At 37.8% G+C, this 23,093-nt stretch overlaps 1 protein-coding gene across 1 annotated transcript; it reads left to right on the top strand.

Moving 5' to 3' along the window:
• Positions 1 to 20,745, top strand: ANKRD46 (ankyrin repeat domain 46). Its single transcript, XM_041470841.1, has 4 exons — positions 1 to 256; positions 12,835 to 13,177; positions 14,467 to 14,625; positions 18,713 to 20,745. The coding sequence occupies exons 2-4, from the start codon at positions 12,867 to 12,869 to the stop codon at positions 18,927 to 18,929; spliced, it is 687 nt and encodes a 228-aa protein (XP_041326775.1). The 5' UTR covers positions 1 to 256; positions 12,835 to 12,866; the 3' UTR covers positions 18,930 to 20,745.
• The last annotated feature ends 2,348 nt before the right edge of the window (positions 20,746 to 23,093 follow it).

Here is a 23,093-nt window from a genome sequence, read left to right as displayed (position 1 = left end):
GGCCGGGAGCCGCGGGGCCGGGGCGGCAGGGGAGGCCTGGCGGGGCACGGCGGGGCACGGCAGGGCGCTGTCATCCCGACAGGCCTGTGCCAGGCCTGGGGAGGGACCCGGGAACGGGCCCTGGGCAGAGCCCGGCCCGGGAGCCGGAGAGGTGGAGCGCTGTGATGCCGTTCGGTGGGAGAAGAGCGGGAGCAGTGCCAGCCTTCAGGGGAGGGGAGGGGGACGGGGGCGCGGCCGCCCTGCTGACAGGGCTTTGGTAAGTGAGCGGCTTTGAACGTGCTTTCTAGGGGTAAACAAGATAAGTGGAACCGAATAACATATTTTAACCTGCTGTCATAACCGTCTTTGATGAAACAATTGCTGTTTTTATTGGAAATGGAAGAGTTCCCTTTTTAATTTTCTAGACCACACTAAAGCTACTGCTCGTATTTATTGTGGTGAAAAGGTAGGGATAACACCTGAATTGTAGAGGATAGGGAAGTAACTAGAAACAAACTATGGCGAGTAATATTGAATTGAAAATCCATCAAATCTGAGTATCAGAGGGTATAAAATTAGTTCTTTGAAGATCAGTCTTAAGACCAATCCTACGAAATAGTTAATAGAGGTCTTGATGTAGCAGTTAAAACTTTACTGTCGTAATTTGATAGCGATGGGGAGTTGGGAGGCACTGACAGTAGGGAAGAGGGTTATAGTACTACGCAGAAAGAATTGGGTGATCCTGAGAACTAGGGTATGAAATAAGTTAAATAACAATTTAAAGAATGAGGGTTTAGAGTTGTAACTTTGCAAGCAAAAGATTTGTAGAAGAAATTCTTACCAGTTGAAAGCAACACAAAACCAAAGAATCTTAGGTAGTTACAAGATATTGAATTGCAGAAAAAGTAAATGCTTACTACAGTGATCCAGGTAAAGGAGTTATTGTTATCCATGAACAGAACTCTAGAATTCTTTGTATAATGTTAATCATTCTCAGCAAAAAAACTGGAACAGAAACAGGAAAATATGTCGAGGTCAAGTAGGGAAATTGAAAATCTGTTGGAAGAGGCATTTGGCTTTTTTTAATTTTGCAGAATAATTGTAATTTTGCTTTCTGTTTAGCCATGAAGGTAAACACCATGAGGGAAATAAATTGAGCTAAAGGATCATGTTAATACATGAATAATTTAACGTAGGTTTTAAGATTAATAATGCATGAAAATTTCTAACCATCAGAGAGCACTGATATTCAGGACCAGCCTTCAAAAAGATCAAGGAAGAGCAAAAACTGAACACTTACTAGATGGAAGGTGACTGGTTTCCAAAAATAATATTTTCATTTGCTGCAGCAGAAGCCTAAGCTTAGTGTTACCTGTAGACTATAGATCAGTTTTTCTTTTTTGCTTGTTTTTGAAATAGGTTATTAGCAAAAACTTGTTAAATTGTTTTTTAGAAGAAAAATATTTATAGTAATGTTTGCCATCTGAATAGTAGAGTTGATGACTATCAGGAAATGACAATGGCTAATTGCTGGCTTTTTTGTGTCGAAGAAAAGGTGTGATGTGATGAGTAAGCTGAGATGAGTTAAAGGTTGAAGTGTAGTATGTGCATCTGCTGTCTTCTTACCAGAGCAGTGTGAGTTTGCCTCTGCAAGAGGGGAGTCTAAAATTCAGTTCTGATCTGTACTCCGTGACACATTTCCTCTCTGCAGGTTTGGTTTCCTTTAGTTAGAGTTGTCTTAATCAGCAAGAGCGAGGGATTTGAAACAGTGCTTTAAGTTAATTGTGTTACCTCACATTCATTTGAACATAGCGTTTGAGCACATGTGGCCTTGAAGCCTTCATGGCCCTGAGCCATCTGCAGCTCAGGACCTGGGATACTTGGTTGTCCAAGGAGTGAACTACTGCTAGAGGCTCTTCTAGGGATTTGGGTATGCTGGAATTTTGAGGGCTGCCATTCTTTTCTTTTGGTCAGTCTGTCAGTTAATATCTCCCCACATGATCTCAAGTTGTGGATGTTGCACTTCCAGATAGATCAGTTAATAAGCACATAAGATATATTAGAAGGCATTGGTTTATACATGTTATGTGAAACACGTGATCCCTGAAGCATTGAGCTTTCTGGAGAGACCATCCATAGAATGCTGTGAGAGTAGGCAACAGGCCTGTCTTGAGTGCACGGGCTTGTTCCACCAAATTCCCATTGTGAGTGTTTATTGTGTTTGTAAGTCAGGAGCACAGATACCGAAATGGTCAGTTTTGTTGTGGTTTGCTTTGCTGTTTAAAGATGATACTTACTAAACATGTTGGAAAAAAAGGTTTTATCTTGTGCAGTCCTGTGGGAAATGGATTTGTAGAGAGTCCCCCACTGCAGCATTGTCTGTACTTACAGGACTTAGATTCTGGCTTTCATTCACATATCAGCACCACTTTTCCAAGTGGCATTTTTTCTTTTACTTTTTCAATCAAATTTTGATTGGCTGAGTGGAACAGAGCTGCTTAAACACCAGTTTTGTCAGTCAGCAAATTTCTGACATCAGCTGAATTTTATAATATAAACTCAAAGGCATAAATCCTGTAATGCTCATTATGATATTCTTCAGCATGCTCAAGACCTCTTAGAGTGTGTTAGAATGTCTGCTGAGTGACCAGCAGTAGTGGATGGTGGCAGAAAAAGGGCAGCAGGACATTTCAGGAATGGCTTGGGGTGTATGGGCTTCCCATGGATGGTATAAAATGCTTGTGTGTCTTCTTCAGCTCGGAGTTTTTTATCCCCAGAAGAGAATGCCTGTCTGTGTTATGTGTTAGTACCTTAGGGGCTGGTTTTCTCTGAGAATGGGTACATCTTCAGAGTTTTGCTACTTGCAAGACTCATCAGCTTTTACTCGGGGTTACTGAGTAGACAGTTCTGTTGTAGACATAGGTGATGTGGATCTTCAGGAAGCATTAAAACAAAGTACCATACTAGAGGCTTTTGAGGAGAGTGGATGTATGTAGCATCAAAGACATTTCTTACATGCAGAAGTGGTTGGGTTGAAAAATTATAAAGAAGGCAAAAAGAAATTGCCAGAAAAAGGAAGGAGGCAGGAAGGTGGCACATGAGCTTCAGTGTTCACACAGTAAGATGATGTCTTGGGTAAAATAATTTAAACCATGCTCACATGCTGATGAACTCGAGACTGGCAGCCACCAATCAAGAGAAAGTGCTTGGAGTTACCACTGAATGTTTCCTGGAAACCTAAGCTCAGTGTGTTGTGGCAGCCAGAGAGCCAGGAGAATGGTGACTGTCCTGAGAGAGATAGTGAGAAGAAGACAGAGGGCACCATTTTGCTGCTGCAGCTGGTGCACCCACATCTGGTTTGTGTGGTTCCAGTCTCTGCGTTGGAAGAAGGACACAGTGGGATAGGGGAGGGCAACTGAAAGGAACTAGGGGATCAGCTTCCTTAAGAGGAAAGACTGAAAAGTCAGGATTGTTCACAGAGGATATTGCTTGGGCATGACCAGGGTTATGCAATGAAGGCAGTGAGTAAAGTGAGAGTTATTCATCCAGTGTTGAGGCACTGAAATGGGAATTGCATGCTGGGGCTGTTGGGAGGTAGTTTCATGTGGATACAGGGAAGGATGACAGGGGCACTGTGGTGGCAGTGTGAGCAGATTCAGGAATGAGTTAGAAAATGGACAAAAGGTCTGTTGAGGGGCTGCTAAAAGAGCTGCTCAGGGAGGTCCACAATGTACTGTGGTGGCTGCTGGGTGTGTGTGGAGAACGGACTGCAGGAAGCAGCCAGGTGCATGTGCTCTCCCAGTGGAGGATCTCTGCTGGCTGCTCTTGAAAGCAGAGTGCTGGGTGAGCCAGATCAGCCTGATCCAGGGCACCAGTTTTAGTCAGCTGGTGATCAGTGAGACTGGAATAATTTTAGTTCTTCTGAATTTGCATGTTCAGCCTAGAAAAGGCAGTGAGCAACAAGGTGATAGTGTTTGCAGGACACGGGTTGTAAAGATAGGGTCAGCTATGAAAAGCTGCAGAAGAGCCCTGTAAAACTGAGTACCTGGATAGTGCAACATACTGGCACATGAGTTCAGTCTAAGTAGAGGAATTCAGGTAGCATAAAGAGAATCCTGACTTCCCATTACTTCTCAGTAATGAGCAGCGTCTTGTAGTTTTGATGAATGATTCCATGAAAATATAACAACAGTGTTAAGCAGCAGTGGAAAAGTGGAAAACAAACAGTGGAATATTACTGACAAAAAAAAAAAAAAAAAACAAAGCAAAGAATTTTGTCATGACACTTGTTAATCCATGGTTCACCCCAAACATCTTGATTGGGTCACCCCTGCTCTGTCTGCCTGCTCACAAAACAGAGTAAAAATGAGTGAAATGCAAAATGAGAGAAGCAAAACAAGAATGGTCACAGACACAGACCCCTTTCCAAATGAGGAATGACCAAGAAAGCTGGACTTCAAAATTCACCCTGGAAAGGGATGTCTGAGGAGGCTGTGATGAAGGCCTGTAGAACCATGAGTGGCAGGAAAAGAACAGGCAGAGGTGCACAGTCTGTTCTTCCCACAGGAGAGCTGGGGGTCCACAAGGGAAGCTACCAAGCCCCTGATTCAGCAAGACCAAAAGATGTTGTTCTTCATAAGATCTGAGTTGGAGAGCTTACCAGAGTATGTTTGTGGGTATTAGAAGTATTTGTGTTGAAGAGGAGAAAGAGTAGATTCTGAGGTGGAGCCAAATATGTAAAAACCCCATCCATTTTGAATAGAAAAAGCAATATTATATATGCTTGTCCTATTCTATGTTCTTTCTGGCCTCTGCTTTTTGCCACCATTTCAAAAATTATACTAGGCCTAAAAGGACCTTTGTTGTGATCAGCTGTGGCTACTTTTATGTTGGCTCTTTATTCACAAAAGTAGTAATTGACGTGGACTTTTTTCACAGTTTCTCTTCATTCTTCCTCAAATAGAGCTTGTCAAACCTCTTTAAAGAAACATAGTGTTGGTGTTCATTGACTAGATACCGGGTTTCATGCTGAATTATGATTGAGTCTTTTACAGATGAGTTACTGGTATTACTAAGTTATCTGAAGGTAGAAGTTCCCCCTGTATATGTGATGTCTTCTGTTTTCAGGCCCGGCAGGATAAATTGATGCAATTGGTAAACATCAATGGAGCTACCTCACTCTCAGGTTCTTTTCAATCATCTTTCATTGTATTTTTGGTCAATTCCAGCCCCTGTGCAGATCAGGAGCTTGAGGCTGACCTCTCTGATTCTCTCAGACTTGCCTGTTGTCCTGGGAATGCTTAGGCTGCTGGTTTACTCTCTTCAGTCACTTTAGACTGAAGTTGGGCAGTCACTAGTACTACTACATGTTTGCCTACATGGAGAAATTTTTTGAGTCTAGGCATGGTGAAGCAACTATTTATGCAAAAGTAGTGTCACTATGTGTATACTAGTTAGACATACAACCTTGATAGTGTTACCATTTTATCTTGTCACATAATGTGATCTACCGTGATACTGTTAAGTTTTTTAAGTCATGCTGTGTTGATAGATATTTAAAATATTTGAAAGAATAAATTTATCAGTTTACTATTTGTCTTTGATTTTAATAAACTGGTTTAGTGATTTACTGTGTGAATATGAAAATTCTGAACAGAAATATGGATATCCAGCACTTGTAGTAAGAGTTGGGTGTTTGACAGTGTTAGTTGTCTTATCATTGGTACATTGATATAAAAACCTTGTTGGTATAAAATAATGAACTTCAATGAACAAGCAGAGCAAGATATTTGTTCAAAGGTGAAGTCAAGCATACAGTTATATATAAATGACTCACAAATTTAGGAGACATCTGCTTTTAAAAGTGACTTGTTTCTGTTCACTAGCCACTAAACCAGATTTGATGTTGCACACTAAGGCCATGTCATCAAGGTTTTGCATGACTAAGGACATATAAGCTATTATTTATATTATAAGGAAAAAAGTAAGAAAATATGAACTATATAACAAGTCATTTGGTGACAGGTTCTTAGTTTGCTTTATTGCTTTTATTAAGTTCTGATCTCTGATTCCTCCTGGACACAGGACGTTTTTCCCCATTTTAGTAAATATGTCATCTCTGACTTACTGTTTGTCTAGGTAAGAACTGGGCTATTTGTGTGAGGGTGTGGGGGTGTTTTGGATTTAGTTTTGAGTGGCTTTTGAGAAACAGGCATAAATACATACTTTTTAAAATTAAATACCTTTGGTTTCAGAACTCAAGCAACATCCCTAAGTCCTCATTTCACTAATAGAGGATCAAAGATTAAATGAGAATGCTGTTTATACTTCAAAGAAGTAGCAATTTGGATTTCAGAATCCTTTTAATAAAGTTTTATAAAATCTTATTTTCAGGCCTTTTATAATTTATTTCCCAGGAAAACAGGAAACACCACAAATGTAGAAAAAGTGGTCTGTGTGAGTCAAGGCTTACACACCACACCAGTACCTAAAGGGGACCTACAAGAAAGGTGGAGAGGGGCTTTTCACAAGGACATGAAATGATAGACAACTGGGAATGGCTTTAAACTGACAGAGGGAAGGTTTAGATTGGATATAAGGATGAAATTCTTTCCTGTGAGGGTGAAGAAGAACTGGAACAAGTTGCCTAGAGAAGCCATGGATGCCCCATCCCTGGAAGTGTTCAAAGCCAAGCTGGATGGGGCTTTGAGCAGCCCGGTCTGGTGGTGTCTGAGGTGTCCCTGTCCGCGGCAAGGGGGTCGGACCAGATGACCTGTTAAGGTCTCTCCCCTCTGGAAGCATTCTGTGATTGTGTTTGTCCCTCCGGTCGGACAGGAATTCAGCAGTCCACGCGGTGGCAGTGTCCATCCAGGCTGCGGTGCTGCTGCTGCTGCCTCGGCAGCCTGCGGCCAGCCGGACATACCCCTCGCCAATGTCTTTTCCAGAAGACTGCTCCGAGCCTGCGGCAGATTGAAACACAAACACTTAATTAAGAGTGGGACAAATTCTCGCTACTCTGTTAATAACCAGACTATTAAACCAACAACAAAACACTATGTAGTAGCCTTTAATATTTTTTTTACCAGCATTCACCCTACGTGTTCCCAGCAGAAAAAAAACCGAGTTCAGGTAAAGCTTTGTGAAGAGGTTGATAATTCTGACCAGTATGATTCAATAACTTTATATAAACACGGATGTATTCAAACTGGCCACAATGATCAGAGAAGTACTGCAGCTGTATACTGGTTTAATTGAGCCATTTGTGGGGAATTGAAGTTGCAGATTATTTGAAAAAAATCTGTAAATTGCCTTTTGTTCCTAAATAGTTCTTGTACAGAAGATGAAAGCAACGTTCAAAAATACTTAGCTGTATATTTGATAGAAGCTAACACATTACATGTGTTCAAACATGTAATGCAACTGAATTACCAGTTAAGTTTAGCAAGGATGAAATGTTTGTGAATCTGCTTTTTAATAAAGGTATTTGAAAGGAATTATCTCTTTCTTATTTTTCCCTTGTTTTCTGTACCTAAGTGCACAAAGCTTGTACTATTTTGTCTGGGGAAGCATCCTTCAACCCTGGATTGGCATTTGAGGCCTTGTATATTTTTTATCTTGTAGTGTTGACATACTGGGCAATAATGAGCAAAGCTCCATGTTTCCCAATGCTGTCATCTGCTGATCCATAAGTTGTTAATAGTTGTTAAAGCTTTTTCATAAAGCACTTTTTAGCCTGTACTTGTAAAGCCCTTTGCATTTGCAGTGCTCCAGACTTTCTACTTGCAGGATGGTCCTGACATCAAGAGATCATTACCTGGAAGTCTCATGTCTGCATAAGGGAATGGGAGTGATTGGAAACAAATGGCATAAATAATGTTATTCTGTTGGCACCTGCCCATGTGGCTGACTAGAGACATGAGAGGGCATGTAGGTGTTATAAACCTGCTGTGATACCTCAGATCCAGGAACTGTTGAAAAAATAGCTAAAGTTAGAAGGGGAAAATCTGCAAAATATAGCCATGTGTAAAATAGGCATCATGCTGTGCTTAATCTGAGGTGCTGCTTTTAGCAGCAGTTCCATATTGGTGGAGCAATAAAACTGTTCCAGTTGTACTGAAAAGGTAAAGATTCCTAATAAGTGGATTTTGATGTATATACTGGGGTTCTTTCCTAAATGGAAATGAGTTGATCACATAATTTTTTACTAAATATAATATTTATTCAGTTAAATGACTTCTCAGTAACTTACACATAAATGCATGTGTGTATGAAAACTTAGCAAGGAATTTCTTCCTCAGCATTTTAAGCAAGTACTGGAATGTTTTTCATTCACTTAAATAATGAAGAGGAAGAGCTCTGCAAGCCACTGCCACTGAAGTGCTCTCAAAGTGCATTGCAGAAAGGGGATGCTGTTTACTACAAGGGAGTTGACAAATGCAAATTTTCTGAGGAATGTGTATCATGTGTTTGCTGGCATAGGTGGTTACTATTTCCTGGATTTGTTTTAGTTTCCATTTTTGGTGGTGGCAGTTTCCCTGGTGGTAGTCTTACTGATGCCTAGGTCCTAGATGTCAGAGTTTTATTAATACTGAGAAGTCTCGAGGATGGAGCGATCTGATATCGTTCTGTGGTACTGATGTGTTGTTTTAAAATGGGGGCAGTTAGTTCAGTTTTCCTGAATGTAGTGGGGAAAACTGTAGTTTTGCAGAACTGGTATGTCCTATGGAGCAGTGACTGGTGATTAATCCCAATTTGGCAGGTTCATTAATACTTTTGTAGTGGAAGTATGGGTCCCATGAGTGATGTGGTTTCCCATGTGGAGCCATTCTCTCCTGTTCCTGGGGCTATTTGGTAGCTATTGACCTTAAGGAGAAAGCAGAGACCACAGCATATATTTACTATTAAATAAAACTGTGCTCAGTTAACACAAATTTTAGGACTAGTTTAAGAAGTGACAGAACTTGCATTTAGCTCTGTGGTTTGAATTTTTCAAGATCACTCCTGGCTTCTGCAGATGAGAACGTGTCCTGCAACAGATCAGTGTGTGACCGTGAGTTACATTGTACACAGTATAGTGAGAGACAAACTGACTCCTAGTAAATAAATAATTTTTGCAGAATTACTTAATATAAGTGATTCCTTTTGAAAACAAAACAGCTTGGTTAAATTTTCTTATCCTGTACTACATGTGTCATTGAAGAGGCTTACAGCATAATTTCTAAAGTTATTAATTAATAAGTACATTGTGTTGAGGCTAAATAAATGCATAAATCTAGGAAAAATAGGGAAAATGTATTCTTATATTATGCCTTTCTAATGAGAATCCTTCTAGCTTTGAAGGATGTCTTTGAATTTACTTTTTTTCACAAAACAAATTTTCTGTCAAAGTACCAAGTTATTAAAAGCAATCCTTTTTTTTAAACAAAAAAAATATTTAACAGATACATTTTCAGTAGATAGTGATGCATTTTTACAAGCAGTCATTTACTTCTGTTTTTAAAAATTAGATTTATTTAAGTAGTAGTAGTAGTAATTTTTTGGGATGTTAAGGATGGTAACTTTGCAGTATTTTGTGTCTTGCTACTAATGCAAGTCCATTTGTCCTAATTGGTGCTTATGAAATCAGTCCTTACTGGTAGGATACCAGCTTATGGACAGGTTCAGAGTCGTTACCTGATTCACCTTTCAGAAGCAATTGAAATTGAATGGCTAATGCTGTTTTGTTTCTAAATTTTGCTCCTAAGTCTGTTGTATTAGACAGTCATTGCGATAATAAGCTTTTTGATACTGTGGGCAGAAATGTGACCACCATTTGTTTAATGAAAAATACCTAATTAATTTTGTGATTTTTTTAATGAGTTTTCTTGCACAGGAAATTTTGCTAGGTTGGGTTAATTTTGAGGCAAGAACATACTGTTTGGGGACTGACATTTTAAAGATGGTGCATAGTTCATCTTTGTGTGCAGCTTGTATTTGGCATAGGTTAGCTAGCCATATGTGAAATAGAATTGTGTTAGTAGAAAAAATCTTTTTAATCACAAAGATAAATCAAACCAGATGGTCCAGATTTTTTTTCCTTGTGAATGCATTTGCTTAGTCCACAATCTTCAAGTACTGGGAAGAAAGATTTGCCTCATCTTTGTCTTTCTTACTGTGAAATACTGAGGTTTTACTTTAGTCTTCTACATATGGGTGGTCAGTTCTAGAAGATTTTAGTAATAATTAATTCTGAATCAGAATGACTTCCAGTTACACTTTCTGTTAACTGCTAGTATTTGTGCTTCCTTTTCTGAGAAGATAAGGAGGTGACTTTTTTCCTAGGTATTATTAGCTAATGTTTCATCACAGTTGGGGAATTCTGTAAGGCTTTACCAGACATACACGTCTGGTGTGAAAATACAGACTTTAGCTTATATTTAACAGAGCATGCCATGCTGTTTCTCAAATAGCCTACGTTTCTTCCAGTATAATATTCTCTTGTAGATTTATGTCAGGCCTTGTTTTATTAAGCAGGTTTAAACACTGAAGCATTATTTTACAAGCAAACCACTTTTTGTCAAGTGCGACTAGGGGTTTGTGATATTGATACGCGTTACTATGGCTGATAATTGGAGGTTTTTAAATGATTTATGATCTTGCTTTAGGGAAGATTTAGTGCAGAATATAAAGGTCACAATCGCATCACAGAGAAACTGGGCCCATTATTTTTCTCAGTGAAGACTGGACAAGCAGAGTGGAAGAAAAATTCTCATCATTCATGATTTGGGTGGAAAATGGGCAAGAAAATTGAAATTGCTGTCAGCTGGGAATCATAGCTTTGTAGCATCCAGGGGATTGTAACATATTCACTGAAAATTCGAGTAACTACATTTTCCTTTCTTTTTGTATAGGGTTATAAGGAGGCTGTCAGTGCCCTGCATGACTCCAGTCTTGCACTAAGTTTTATGGTGTATATCAGTGAACCGGCCACTTGCTATTGGAGATGGTTGTGGAAAAGAGTTCTTGAGCCAGTGATGTACTGTCACGTGCTTAAAAACATACTTGCAGCCTAGAGGAATGTACTCTGCTTAGAATCATTCCTTATACAGATACCAAGACATAGAATTTATTTCTATCTCTTTCTCTTCAGCATCCAATAAAGAAAAAAATGTTGTGCATTCCTGCACTGGAAAACTAGACAAGTGTTGATATGTGTAGCAGAATTTGTCCAGATAGGAAACACAGCCTAGTGAAGTTCAAATATGATTTATTGAACTCAACAGCCCCCAATGCTAGAGCTGTTACTCAGACCAGTGTGTAAACATTCTGAAATTACTTCTGTAGGTACTTTGGTCTTGAATTTGATCTAAAACATGGGGGAAGAAAATATAGACATTATGAACTCTCATAAAAGGAGAGGTTTTAAATTGAATTCTTTGGCTACTGGCCATGTTTCCATTCTCCTGGCTGAATGAGTGCACTGGTGTAGAAGGATACCTTATATAGATGAGAAAATGTAAATTTGTGTGTAGCAGTTTTAATAAGAGATTCAGATAGTTAATCAGAACATTGCTACACCGTGAGCCCAGAATAGAACCCCTGGGCAAGTGAAAAATACTGTTTCAAGTGACGTTTCAGTTCACTTTCTATTCCAAGCTTATCTAGTAAAATCACATTTCCCTCCTGTCACTTTAACTTTGTCATGTATCTATTGAGATTTCTTCTAGAGGAATTTTACTTATTTATATGTATTTATATTTTTTTTCTTTTTTACCACCTCTCTGAGGCAGTACAAAAGAGGACTGTTGTCCAGTCTTCTAGACATTTTCATTGCTTCTTAAAATTGCCTCATGAACATTCTACCATTCTCTTGCTAAATCATTCTTTTTCCTTATTGTTTTCAAGTAATCTTTTCTGTGTCCTGTAAGCACACAGTGTCATCATGATTTAACTTACCCTTAAAATATTCTTCCGCAAAACTGAAATCATAGTTCATCAAATATTCTATACCAAGTAATCCATGGTGAAACATTTGTCTTCTTTCATGTCCTGATACAGAAAAGGGCTTAATCCTTTATTTAATATTAAGCCAGAGAAACTGCATTTGTATTTCTCCCTGTTGAGGTTCTACTCAAACTCACAGTACTCTGTGCTTGATTTTACCATTGTCTTCCTAGCACCCAGTTCCAGTTTTCAGTGGGCACCTAATACATTCAGTTTTAGGTACATTCAGTTTTCTGTGTTCTGTATTGCTGTTCTTGTTTGTTTTATAGTCTGTGTATCTCTGACACTGTAAAAATAGTGTTCTCAAAGACTATTGAAAAATACATTTATTGCAGAATGAAGAAATTAGTAATTATTATTAATTATTAATGCTTTTTATTAAGCATTTTTAGCTGTACTGTAGTTTGTGCATTGAAGTTCAAAATCAGAGGGTGAAAATCCATTGGAGCAGCTTTGCTTATAGCTGGTAAAAGTTGCAGTTAGTGTGACTGTACCAGTGGACTGAATTGTTTAGAGTTTCCCCATTTATGAAAGGTTCTTCCTTTCTGTCCCAGTCTGTGGTGTTTTGCCCTTTTATATGAATACTACTACATGTGATTCCTTACTAGGTTGAAAACTAATCACCTGTCTGGCATCTGTGGCAGAGATCTGTGTTTTCTCTCCTAACAAAGCTTTGCTGCTCTTCCCAGAGGTGTGAGCTCTTTCCTTTTTACCAGAAGGGAATGCAGCACACAATGTGTATGACAGGAAGATTTTAGAGTTGACCTATAAGCTAGTTTGCATTCTTGTTTGGAACCTGAGCAGTCTAGTGAATATTAGCATAGTGTGTATTTGCCTGGTTTCACCATCATTTCTTCACCCTTTTACTTGCAGGTTGGTCACCTCCTCCTGAGAGAGTCAGAGCAATGTCCTACGTTTTTGTGAACGACTCCTCCCAGACAAACGTGCCGCTGCTGCAGGCTTGTATTGATGGAGATTTTAACTATTCCAAACGACTCCTAGAGAGTGGCTTTGACCCAAACATTCGTGACAGCCGAGGCCGAACTGGCCTTCACCTGGCTGCAGCCAGAGGAAATGTAGACATCTGTCAGCTCTTGCATAAATTTGGTGCTGACCTGCTAGCCACTGATTACCAGGGTAACACAGCCCTTCACCTGTGTGGGCATGTCGATACCATCCAGTTCCTAGTTTCTAATGGACTTAAAATTGATATTTGGTAAGTCACTTTTTACAGTACATGTTTTATAATACATTAGTCTTCTGTCACCAGAGCCTTGCATATAAATCTGCTGTTGCTGAAATGCTGTATTTGGTGCAATTCTACTTTACAAAGATACCACTTAATTAAAAAAAACCCAAAATAAAAAGGCAGCAAAACAGTAAGAGGCCACTTCTGCTAGTCTGTGCAACAAGCAAAGCAAATGTAAACAGCTGCTGCTGGTGTGAGCTGCTGTATCTAATTGTGCCTCATTGATGACATTTCTGCCCTGGTTTGGCCAGACAACCAGGTGTGGGTGGTTGGCACCAAAGAAAAAATCACATTGACTACTTTAAAAGAATTTCTCCACCCCATTTTCTATTGTGGTACTATATAAGACAAAGAAAATACAGTATATGTATGTGTCAGTTCATTCCCATACTCTTCTGGTAACAATGCTTCCTTTCAGTGTTTTTGCCCTCCCTCAAAGTCTGTGACTCAGAATATTGTATATTCTTTCCTTCTGGCTTCCAGCAGCTGTCAGATGCCAGTGCTCAGATGGAAGCTCTCAAGCTGCAAAATAACTAGCTGTTTCATTCCTGGGCTGAATTACTTTGTTTGTGGAACTTTCTGCATATTCACAACATGTGCAAAAGCCAGGAGTAATGTCAAAACCTTTGAGTTTTTAAATCTGTCCCTTTTTCACCTGTCCCTCATTAGTGTTTTCAACTCAGCAAAACTAGTTATTCGTAGACCAGATTATTTATGGGTTGTGGGTTGGGATTTTTTCCCCTCATTTCAAACAGCTCTGGTGGAAATTCCTGGTCTAAAGGCAGCTCTGGACCTATTCAGTATTATTTTAATAGCAGCAGAGGGACCATCTGTATTTTATTTCATTTCTGCCTCATGTCCTAATACCCTCATGGAAAAGGAGCTATTAGGAGCCAGATTGCACAATTCTTTCTTGAAATTAAGCTTAAACTTGAACATTGCCATAAATCTACTGTTGTTGTTTTGTTGGTGTTTTTTTTTTTGCTGTAACACCCAGAGATTCCAATTAGATTAGAGTCCTAAGAATTTGATTGTGTTAGAGGGGGAAAAGAGTTGTGCAATTTCAAACCTAAATACACTGATTTTCTTCTATAGCCAATTGTGCTGTAACATGGATAGACTGCAATTTATTACTGTCTGATAAAACAGAAAATAGTTCTGAGGACTTACTAAATTATAATATGTTATGCTGAGTTGACTTGTTACAAAATTTCTATGTTAAAATTTTCTTTTGTCTTTTTATGGGCTTGTTTTAGCAACCACCAAGGTGCAACACCACTTGTTCTTGCCAAACGAAGGGGTGTGAATAAAGATGTGATTAGACTGCTGGAATCTTTAGAGGAGCAGGAGGTGAAAGGATTTAACAGAGGAGCTCACTCAAAGCTGGAGACAATGCAGACAGCTGAAAGTGAAAGGTATTTACCAAAGAAAAATAATTACCAGGAGAAATAATGTTTATGGCTTTTAGATTTTTGGGATTGACTTGATTGTTTATTCCTCAAAACAGATAATATCAAATTTGACCTGACATTATCAAACAAAATCAAAATTGAGTGTTAAATTTTTTAAAGATCTCTTTAAACAGTTCCAATGTTAAAAAAAAAAAATAAAAGGAACTTCTATTGAGATTTTAATTTTATGGTAAATTTTTAAAAAAAAATTAATAATTTTCCATTTGGAGTTCCAAACACAAATATTCCACCACCTACCACAAAGCCAAGTGGGAAATAGTGTGAAATGTAAAATGGCAGTATCACAGGCTAACCTGACATCCTTTTGATGATCTTCTATGCAAAAAAAAAGGGATGGGAGACTTTTCATCCATCTTAACTTGAATAAAGGATTTTATATGGTGTAGTATCTAAAATTTCTATTGTTAGCAGCCCTGGAAAAGATGGAAAATAAGAAATTTTTTTGTGACTAAAGAGATAGTTAATGCAGAATGAGGATTTTGAGAAAATTGCTGACCAATTCAGGGAAATTGTTGGGTTAGAGGGAAGTTAGTAATGAATTCCTAAAAGTCTGGTTCTGGGGCTGTGCTTACTTATAATTTTCTTAAATAAAAAAGCAAAAGCATGAGAAGTAGAGGCATGTTAGTGATACCAAGAAATGAGATACAGACAACCTTGAGGAAAATTGGGATGGCAAAGACAAAAACCTGGGGTTACAAGAGAGAGGAAATCAATAGTAATAAATTGTGATTCTGTAGCACAACATGCAATTGTAATAACTGAAAACTGTATGCCATAAAATAAAAGTTTCTCAGTGGAAAACCAATATATAAGGAGAACAGGCTTGATGCATTAGTCAGTTCCAGGAGTTGTTCGTGCTATCCTGGAAAATGCAGTGAAGTCCTACAAACCATGAAACAAGGTATTTTCACTGCATAAAGAAAGCTGCCAGTCCTGTTGTATAAAGCACTGGTGACTTCTGCTCTCTAGTATGTCTTATTATGCTGTTTACCCCCATTCAAAAAAAACTGTGGTTTTTTGTTTTTATATTGTCTAATGATGACCATGAACTATGACTGCTGGAACATTATATCACAAAAGACAGGGAGTTTTATCATATAACTGTTGCTTGGTTTATGTGAAAATGTAGACAGGCTGAACTGTAAACAGAAAAGAAGCTGTATAGATGGAGTTAGATCTAAGCTGAGTAAACAGAAAAGGTGAAACCAACAAAGCTGCAGAAATAATATCCAGTACTCCCATAAAGTTCTTTCTTATACATCAGGTGACCTTACCTGTCAGAGAGACTGTTCTAAGCCCTGAAACAGAAAATTAATTTTATTTTCAAATTTACATGGTTGTACATTGTAAGAATTAGTGCATATTACCTTTCAGACTTCACTAACTTTTACTAAAAGTTTCTTGACACGCAGAAATGCACTTAGGCTGATTTTGTTAAACATATAGATGAACAGCTCAGCCTCATTTAAATTTTAGTTTTTGATTTGATGGTGTCCCTTTAACAAACATAGCTTCCTTTCTGTTATTTGACCTTCATAAATGTTATATTGTTTTCTTTGGCCAGGAAGTCAGCAATTCTCCTTGGGGACAGGCACAGAGACATAAACAGTGCACTACCCAGCTTGTTTGGGAACGTGTTTTAAAATGTCTGAAATACATTATTTTTAAAGTAGCAAATGCCTACAGGAGCCAAAGCAAATGAGCTTGTGTGCTGTTTGCTTTGTAAATAAATAATATCTTTTTACCAGTTGGCTTTTCAGACCTCCACAGTTTCACTTACCCCTCTTTGTACTATTTTAACATTTTAGGGACACTTAATGTCTTCTGTCCTCTGCCCTCTGAACTCTTACATTATGAATGAACCTATGGAGAAATAACACTCTTTCTAAAAACAGTCTCTGACTTCAGTTTTCTGCTCCTTGTTACAGGCAGTTGCTGCTGCTCGGGCAGCAGAGGCCAGAGCTCTGTTCCCAAGTCAAATTTGGTTTTGCTTGCTTTGCCCTCCTGCGGGCGAGGAGCGGCCCTGCTGCCAGGAGGCAGAGCTCCCTCTGTCCCTCTCTCACACAAACATCTGTCCTTCTGCACAGCCCAGCAGGACCTGTGGCTGTGCCACAGGCGTGTCTAAATGTGAACTCCCACCTGCTGTTGGACACAGAACATCTGTCTGAGCTGTGCAGCACAAACTCTTCTCTTGTTTGACATGTTGCTGCGTTACCAGTTTTTATGCAGCTCTAATTTAAGAAAAAAATATCTTGAATAACATTGGTTTTAATTGGGTCGTAATATAAAATAGTAAAAATGTTTTCTGTGTACCCTTTTTAATGAGCAAGCATGTGACCTTTCCACTTAAATAGCATTGCACCTTTATTTAAACTCTCTGTGGTTATGTATTAACTAGTTAGTACTTACTGAGTAAGAAATTCTGCACAAAGGGCTGTCTTTTACTAAACCCTTTGTTTTGCTTGGGAAATCATAATAAGCAAGGAAGATTACTAAATCCTGCACCTATGGGTAAGCTAAAATAGCTTTAGCTATTTTAGCTTACCCATAGGTGCAGGATTTTAGCTTTACAGCATAGTAAATGTTTAAAAAAAACAAAAATACAGGCTGTTTAATAGGCAATTCCTGAAATCTTAGGCACATGATGCTGCAATACTTGAGCAAGCTGTGGGAGTTCAGGCTAATTGTTCTTCAGTGGTTATACTTCCTGAGAAAAAATACCATATGAATAGTGTGAAGTTTTCCCATGGTGTAATCTCAGAAGAGAGCTTTGTGAATGAGACTTTTTTCTGATAACCATCATTTTTCAATTTATTTCTGTAATGAAGAACAGCAGCATTCCTACAATTAGTTTTGACTTGGAAATTGCTTTTCCTTGATTTTTTTAAACTTTTTATTATTAGTCTTGTAAGAAATATCTAGGAATATGGTAACAGAAAGCAGTTAAAAGGGAGGAAATTTTTTTTTTTTGCTTACATTCTGCTATTGACATCATTGAATATGTGATTGATTCTACCATTTCCTTTCTGTGGTTGTCAGGGCCTGCTCCTGTAAACACCCATGTATGTAATTTCACTCAAGTAATAAGTAGTAAGACTGTGCAGATGGCCAAAATTTTAAGTGAAGTCAGGCTATGCAAAAGCTTTCCTATTCTTCATGAGATTTTTCATAAGCAACAGATAGTTTTCTGTTACAATTGTGAAACCAGCAAAATTGGGAGAATTACATGAGAAGCCGTGCAGGATTTTGAGACAACTTAGATCTTTTCTAAAGGTGATCAATTGTCAAGAAGACTGCCTCTCTCAGATTTTATGTTTGTTTTTCATTAAAAGTGAGAATTCCACTCCCTAATTTATTGTCTGACAATTTAAGGGGGCCTGATAGATTGGTAGTGGAATGCTAAAACATCAAAGCAGTCACTGAACACCATATGGCAGAAAACAGCAATGCCAACTTGTTCAGAAAGTTTCTGAACTTCTTGTTATCCAAAGTTATTGTTTTCTGTGATTTTTTAATGCTTTTTTAGAAGAGGCATGTAACAAAGATATCCAGGAGAGTAGTAAAGGTCACTGCAGAACTCAGCATCTCAATTAATATTTTATTAAGCTTCCATTTTATTAATCAGAGTTTATTTTTAGTCCTTATTTGTTTTATTAACAAGTAATGTGTGCCTCTTGAGGTCTTAACTTATGCTTCATTATATTTTACTAAGCTATATTTAGTAGGAATTGTGGGGACTGACCTTTGAAGGCCCCTGGATAGCAGGCCTGAAAATTCAGTGCAGTTATACATACACAAATATCATTCTCTTTGCACAGGTTAATAAAATGTCCTTTCACCTAAAATAAGTTTAGAATTAGGAGTGTTTTCCTGATGTGATTTGTCTTGATTTAGCAGAAGCAATGCTGTAAATCAGTAGGGGGGTTTAATTTTTAATCTGGAATGGTTCAGATGCCCTTAGTGGGATTAGTGTCATACTTACAGCTGCATTCTTTTACTCTGATGTATTTTTAACTTTAATCCTTTGTAGTGCAATGGAAAGCCATTCCCTTCTTAATCCAAACCTCCAGCAAGGTGAAGGAGTTCTTTCCAGTTTCCGCACAACATGGCAGGAGTTTGTGGAAGACCTGGGCTTCTGGAGGGTGCTGCTCCTCATCATTGTCATCGCTCTCCTGTCCCTTGGAATAGCATATTATGTTAGTGGGGTGCTTCCTTTTGTAGAAAACCAGCCTGAACTGGTGCACTGAAGCAAATGCAAAGAAGTACAGTGTCCTTTTTCCTCTTCTAATCTAATCTTATTTTGAGCTTGGAATTATTTGCTTGGTGCAGACAGTGGCAGCTGTATATACTGTTTGCCTTTAGTACTTACTAGTAACCCCTTTGAAAGAGGGATTACTTAATTTCAAGTAAAACACTGATTTCTAAAGCATTCCTAAGATACCTCTGACTTACCTTGACTTGCAAGCAAGATGTGAAGATAGTCCTCTCTGATAAAACATTGTGATTAGAAAAGGCTTTTCATTATGAATATTAAATTCCTGCATATGAAAAATATATCCAAGTACAGAACCACATTTGGTTTATTTTTTCTATGAAGAGAGGTAAATCTATTGTTGGATTTTTTTGTAAGTGCTTCAGTTGAAAGAAAAATACTCTTAGAAGTCCTCCTCAAGAAATCTCGATAATGTAATAACACTTTCTCATATATTGATGGTGATAATCTGCGACTCCATAGTTATTTTAATGTCTCTCCATAGTTTCCTATCTAGTTTATAAAAAGAATGAGAAGTAGTTCAAGTTTTACTATGTCTTTGTTGTATAGATCACTCCTTTATTTATTAGGTTAATGTAGTTTGTCTTCCCCAGATGAATTTAATGTTGTTAGTACCTGCCTGAAGTAAAATTTGTAGAATAAAACTGTTTGTTGTGCTTAGGAAGAAGACTTGGGCTGAAAATTTTGCATTTTTGTGGAAATGTTGCTAAGCAAACTTTCTTTGTAAGGGTAATTAAAAAGTGATTTAGGTGTTCTGCCATGTATATAATAATTCTGTAAGGTCATTGTGAAATATATCATGAAGGATAACTTTTTTGTCCTCCCATAAGGATCACCTGAACCATGTAATTGTGTTTTCATGTTTGTGGAGAGAACTTGATGGAATAGAATTCCTTTCTAGAATTGTTTTCCATTTCACTTGTTTTCAGACAGAACCTACAGGCTTATGAATTATTTTCTGAGTATGCAGAATAAAGGTGTTTAAAATACTAATATTTAGGAACATTGTATGAAATTAAATCTTGATCCATTCTGTACTTTGCTGTGAAACCCTTTGTTGTAAATAACCTAGGGATAGGAATCCATTAGATATTGCTTTATGAAGGCTGGAAAGGTATTGCATAATAAGTGGGAGATTTTCAAAGAAAGTGGATTCTCTCTCCCCATGCTGATTAGACATCTAATTCTCTTTTGCCATTGCCTTGCAAATCCCAAACAAAATGAATTCTTTGAGCCTAAGGAATCAACTTTTATTTTCTTAAATTAGCCACTCCTCATTTGTTACTAAATAACATAAAACATTTATTGTACATTTAGATGTAACCTGCGTTGTTCTGTTCTGGTTCCATGTATATTTTTCTTTCTGGTTTATTGGTTTGAATGAAGGGGGTTGTTGTCTTTGTTTTGATGTGTAATATGGGTTTCGCTGGAGCTGGGCCCCATTCTAAATTGAATCTGAATAAATCTTGATCTCAATTCTTAAGTTAGACTTTAATGACACAATACTTATTTAACAGCACAATGCTGAAGAAAAGAAAACATCTTAAAAAACCCAAAAAGTCAGAACATATTCTTCTTCTGAGTATTTCACTTATGGTGTCATTGTTCACGAAGATAAATATAAACTCATCATATACCTAAATTACATTTACTTGTCTAAATAAGTACATTTCTGTTAATAATACCATGCCTCTTGATTAATGGCATTGTCTTTCATTATGTATTATCTGCATAATTTGTAATTGTATTCTCAGTATGGGTGAATGCCACAAATAAATACATCTAGTAAATATGTTTTGGTTTATTATTACAATAGTGCAGCAGTAATGATGCTACCCCATTTTACTAAGTTTGTTGTGCATTGATAGTTAGTATTTCAGAAGTGGGGAACTTCCCTACATAAGAAATGGCAACCATGCAGCTGCTATAAATGAGATTTTAGAGCACAGGTTCTTTAGATTTGCCTGTCTTGTTTTCAGTATTGTTGCTGAATTAAAAATGCTGTCTGGCTGTCTCTCTTCTCTGAGACTTCAAGTACTGACCATGTGGTCTGGAGGCCTCTCAGAATTTAAGATTACCTATGAGGAGGAACAAAACATAACCAAGAAAACAAAGCTTGAGCCTGAAGTAGCCTTTCCTATTTCACTGCATGCATAAGCAGACATGCAGGAACTACACATTGAAAAGGTTTGAAAAATTGTGTTTGAAATTAAGATATTTCATGTTTTAAACCAGAAGGAAATCCAAAGCACTGTTTGAACTTCACTGTGTAATGAGTGCTGCTCCTTTACATAAGGACATGATAAATGTCTGATAGAAATGGAGTTTGTTCTGTATATACCTCAGTTACTGTAAAAGGTCTGCTGTGTCTTTCAATATATCTGCAGACACTAATGTCTTCCTTTTCAAAGGCTGCATCTAAAGAATGAATTTACCTCTGTAACTTTAACTTACTTGTCATGGAGGATTCTACTATTTCAGTATAAAGACTTGGATTGTCTGTAGGTAAATAAGATTTATTTATTGTTGCAGTGGTGTCTAAGTACCTTGATCCAGGTACTCACTTTTGTGCCAGGCAACAAAAAATTCAGCTGAAGTGCTTAAATATTATTAAGATAACAGGTACATCATTCTATCCTGCAAATGCAGGTACAGAATTATCCCTGCTGTCACCAGAAATTAATTTCATGATGTTAATACAGATTCAAGATTAGTCACTCTTCAAATCCAAAACAGATTGTTGTCTCAAGCTGTTGTTAGACTAATGAGCTCAAATGGAATAAGGAATTGAGAGGGAAAACAAACAGCTATGAAGAGATTTCTTTTTCCAGTGACATGAAACAACTTGGTGGACAAGGTAGTGCAAGGTAAACTGGAGTGTAAAAAGGATAGACACAGGCTCCTGTGCAGTGGGCTGTCCTGGTGCTCACATTTATCCCACGGCAAGATCACACCTATCTTACCTCACAGCAACTCGTTCACGTACCAGATCTCTTTGTCTTCAAGGGCTCTGTTTTCACTCATATTGGTAATTTGCTTTGTAGAAGGGGATGTTCTGTTGGCTGTCATGAGTAGATACTGTTTCTGGCTGCCACAGTACAACAGATAGTAAATCACTGGATGTGATCTAGCACTGTGGGGCTTTTCTTCGTTAAAACCTCCAGGGGAAAATGAGCATGGTTTCACTTTGAAATATTGAAATATAAGATCTCAGTAGTTTCAGGGTCTGCAGCTGATTGGGAGTTTGATTTTGCCATGAGTCGTTGAATATCTAAGGCTGTTTTTATTAAATAAGTAAAAATAATCAGCTCTGGCTAGTTAGCTAGGTAGTTCTTTTTCTAGTCAAGATATATTTGGTCATAATTACTTAGAGAAATGCAAATTAAGTAACTTATTCAGAAGTACAAATTGCAAGTGATGACTTCCCTGAAAACTCAAAAAAGGGTAATATTGACTGATGTCATATTCAGGATTTTCAAAAGTCTAGCATATATTTAAATGTTACCCCAAGCTGACATTTAACAGAACTGATCGCTCCCTCAGCTGGCCCACAAAGTAACTGGTTTCTGGAGTTGTTCCTGTTTCTGAAGTCAGGTCTTTATTAAATTCATATTGGAATTGGTGGTTAAAATAAGTCTTCGATGATGTGAGAATTAGGTCAGAATGCTTTTCCTTCATTCATTGTTCTTTTTTTACATTTCAGCATTAATCATTGTAGATTGGTTACTTGAGATGCACTTTGTAAAATTTCCTCAGTGATGCAAAGTGTTGCAGAAAACGTTGCCAGTTGTTCCTGCACTTCTCATCTGTGGTGTTGCAGCTTTCTTGAAGGAGTCAAACGTCATTGCACAGTTTCATAACCTGCAGTTCTCTGTGAACTCCAAGTGGTGAAATACTGTTGAATCATGAATCCTGAATCTGTATTCATATTATTAAATTAATTTCTGGTGACAACAGAGATAATTCTGGACATGCACTTGCAGAGTATTATGATGTGCCCGTTATCTTAATCATATTAAGTACTTCAGCTGAATTTTGTGTTGCCTGGCATTTTTGTACTGCTCTTAAATGCTTCGAGGAGAGAATGCTTTTAAAATGTACAGTATTAGGGAACAAATGGAACTAATTGGTAGTTCTT

Source organism: Pyrgilauda ruficollis, unplaced genomic scaffold (assembly GCF_017590135.1).
Source record: "Pyrgilauda ruficollis isolate IOZ18807 unplaced genomic scaffold, ASM1759013v1 scaffold25, whole genome shotgun sequence".
In the NCBI taxonomy this organism is placed as follows: domain Eukaryota; kingdom Metazoa; phylum Chordata; class Aves; order Passeriformes; family Passeridae; genus Pyrgilauda; species Pyrgilauda ruficollis.
This window is presented reverse-complemented; position numbering and strand designations above follow the sequence as displayed.

What these genes read in the sequence shown, in the direction of transcription:
- ANKRD46 (XM_041470841.1), top strand. Translation starts at nt 12,867, where the DNA reads ATGTCCTACGTTTTTGTGAACGACTCCTCCCAGACAAACGTGCCGCTG. An exon ending in GGACTTAAAATTGATATTTG is followed by an intron (nt 13,178 to 14,466) that starts GTAAGTCACTTT and finishes GGCTTGTTTTAG; the next exon opens with CAACCACCAAGGTGCAACAC. An exon ending in CAGACAGCTGAAAGTGAAAG is followed by an intron (nt 14,626 to 18,712) that starts GTATTTACCAAA and finishes AATCCTTTGTAG; the next exon opens with TGCAATGGAAAGCCATTCCC.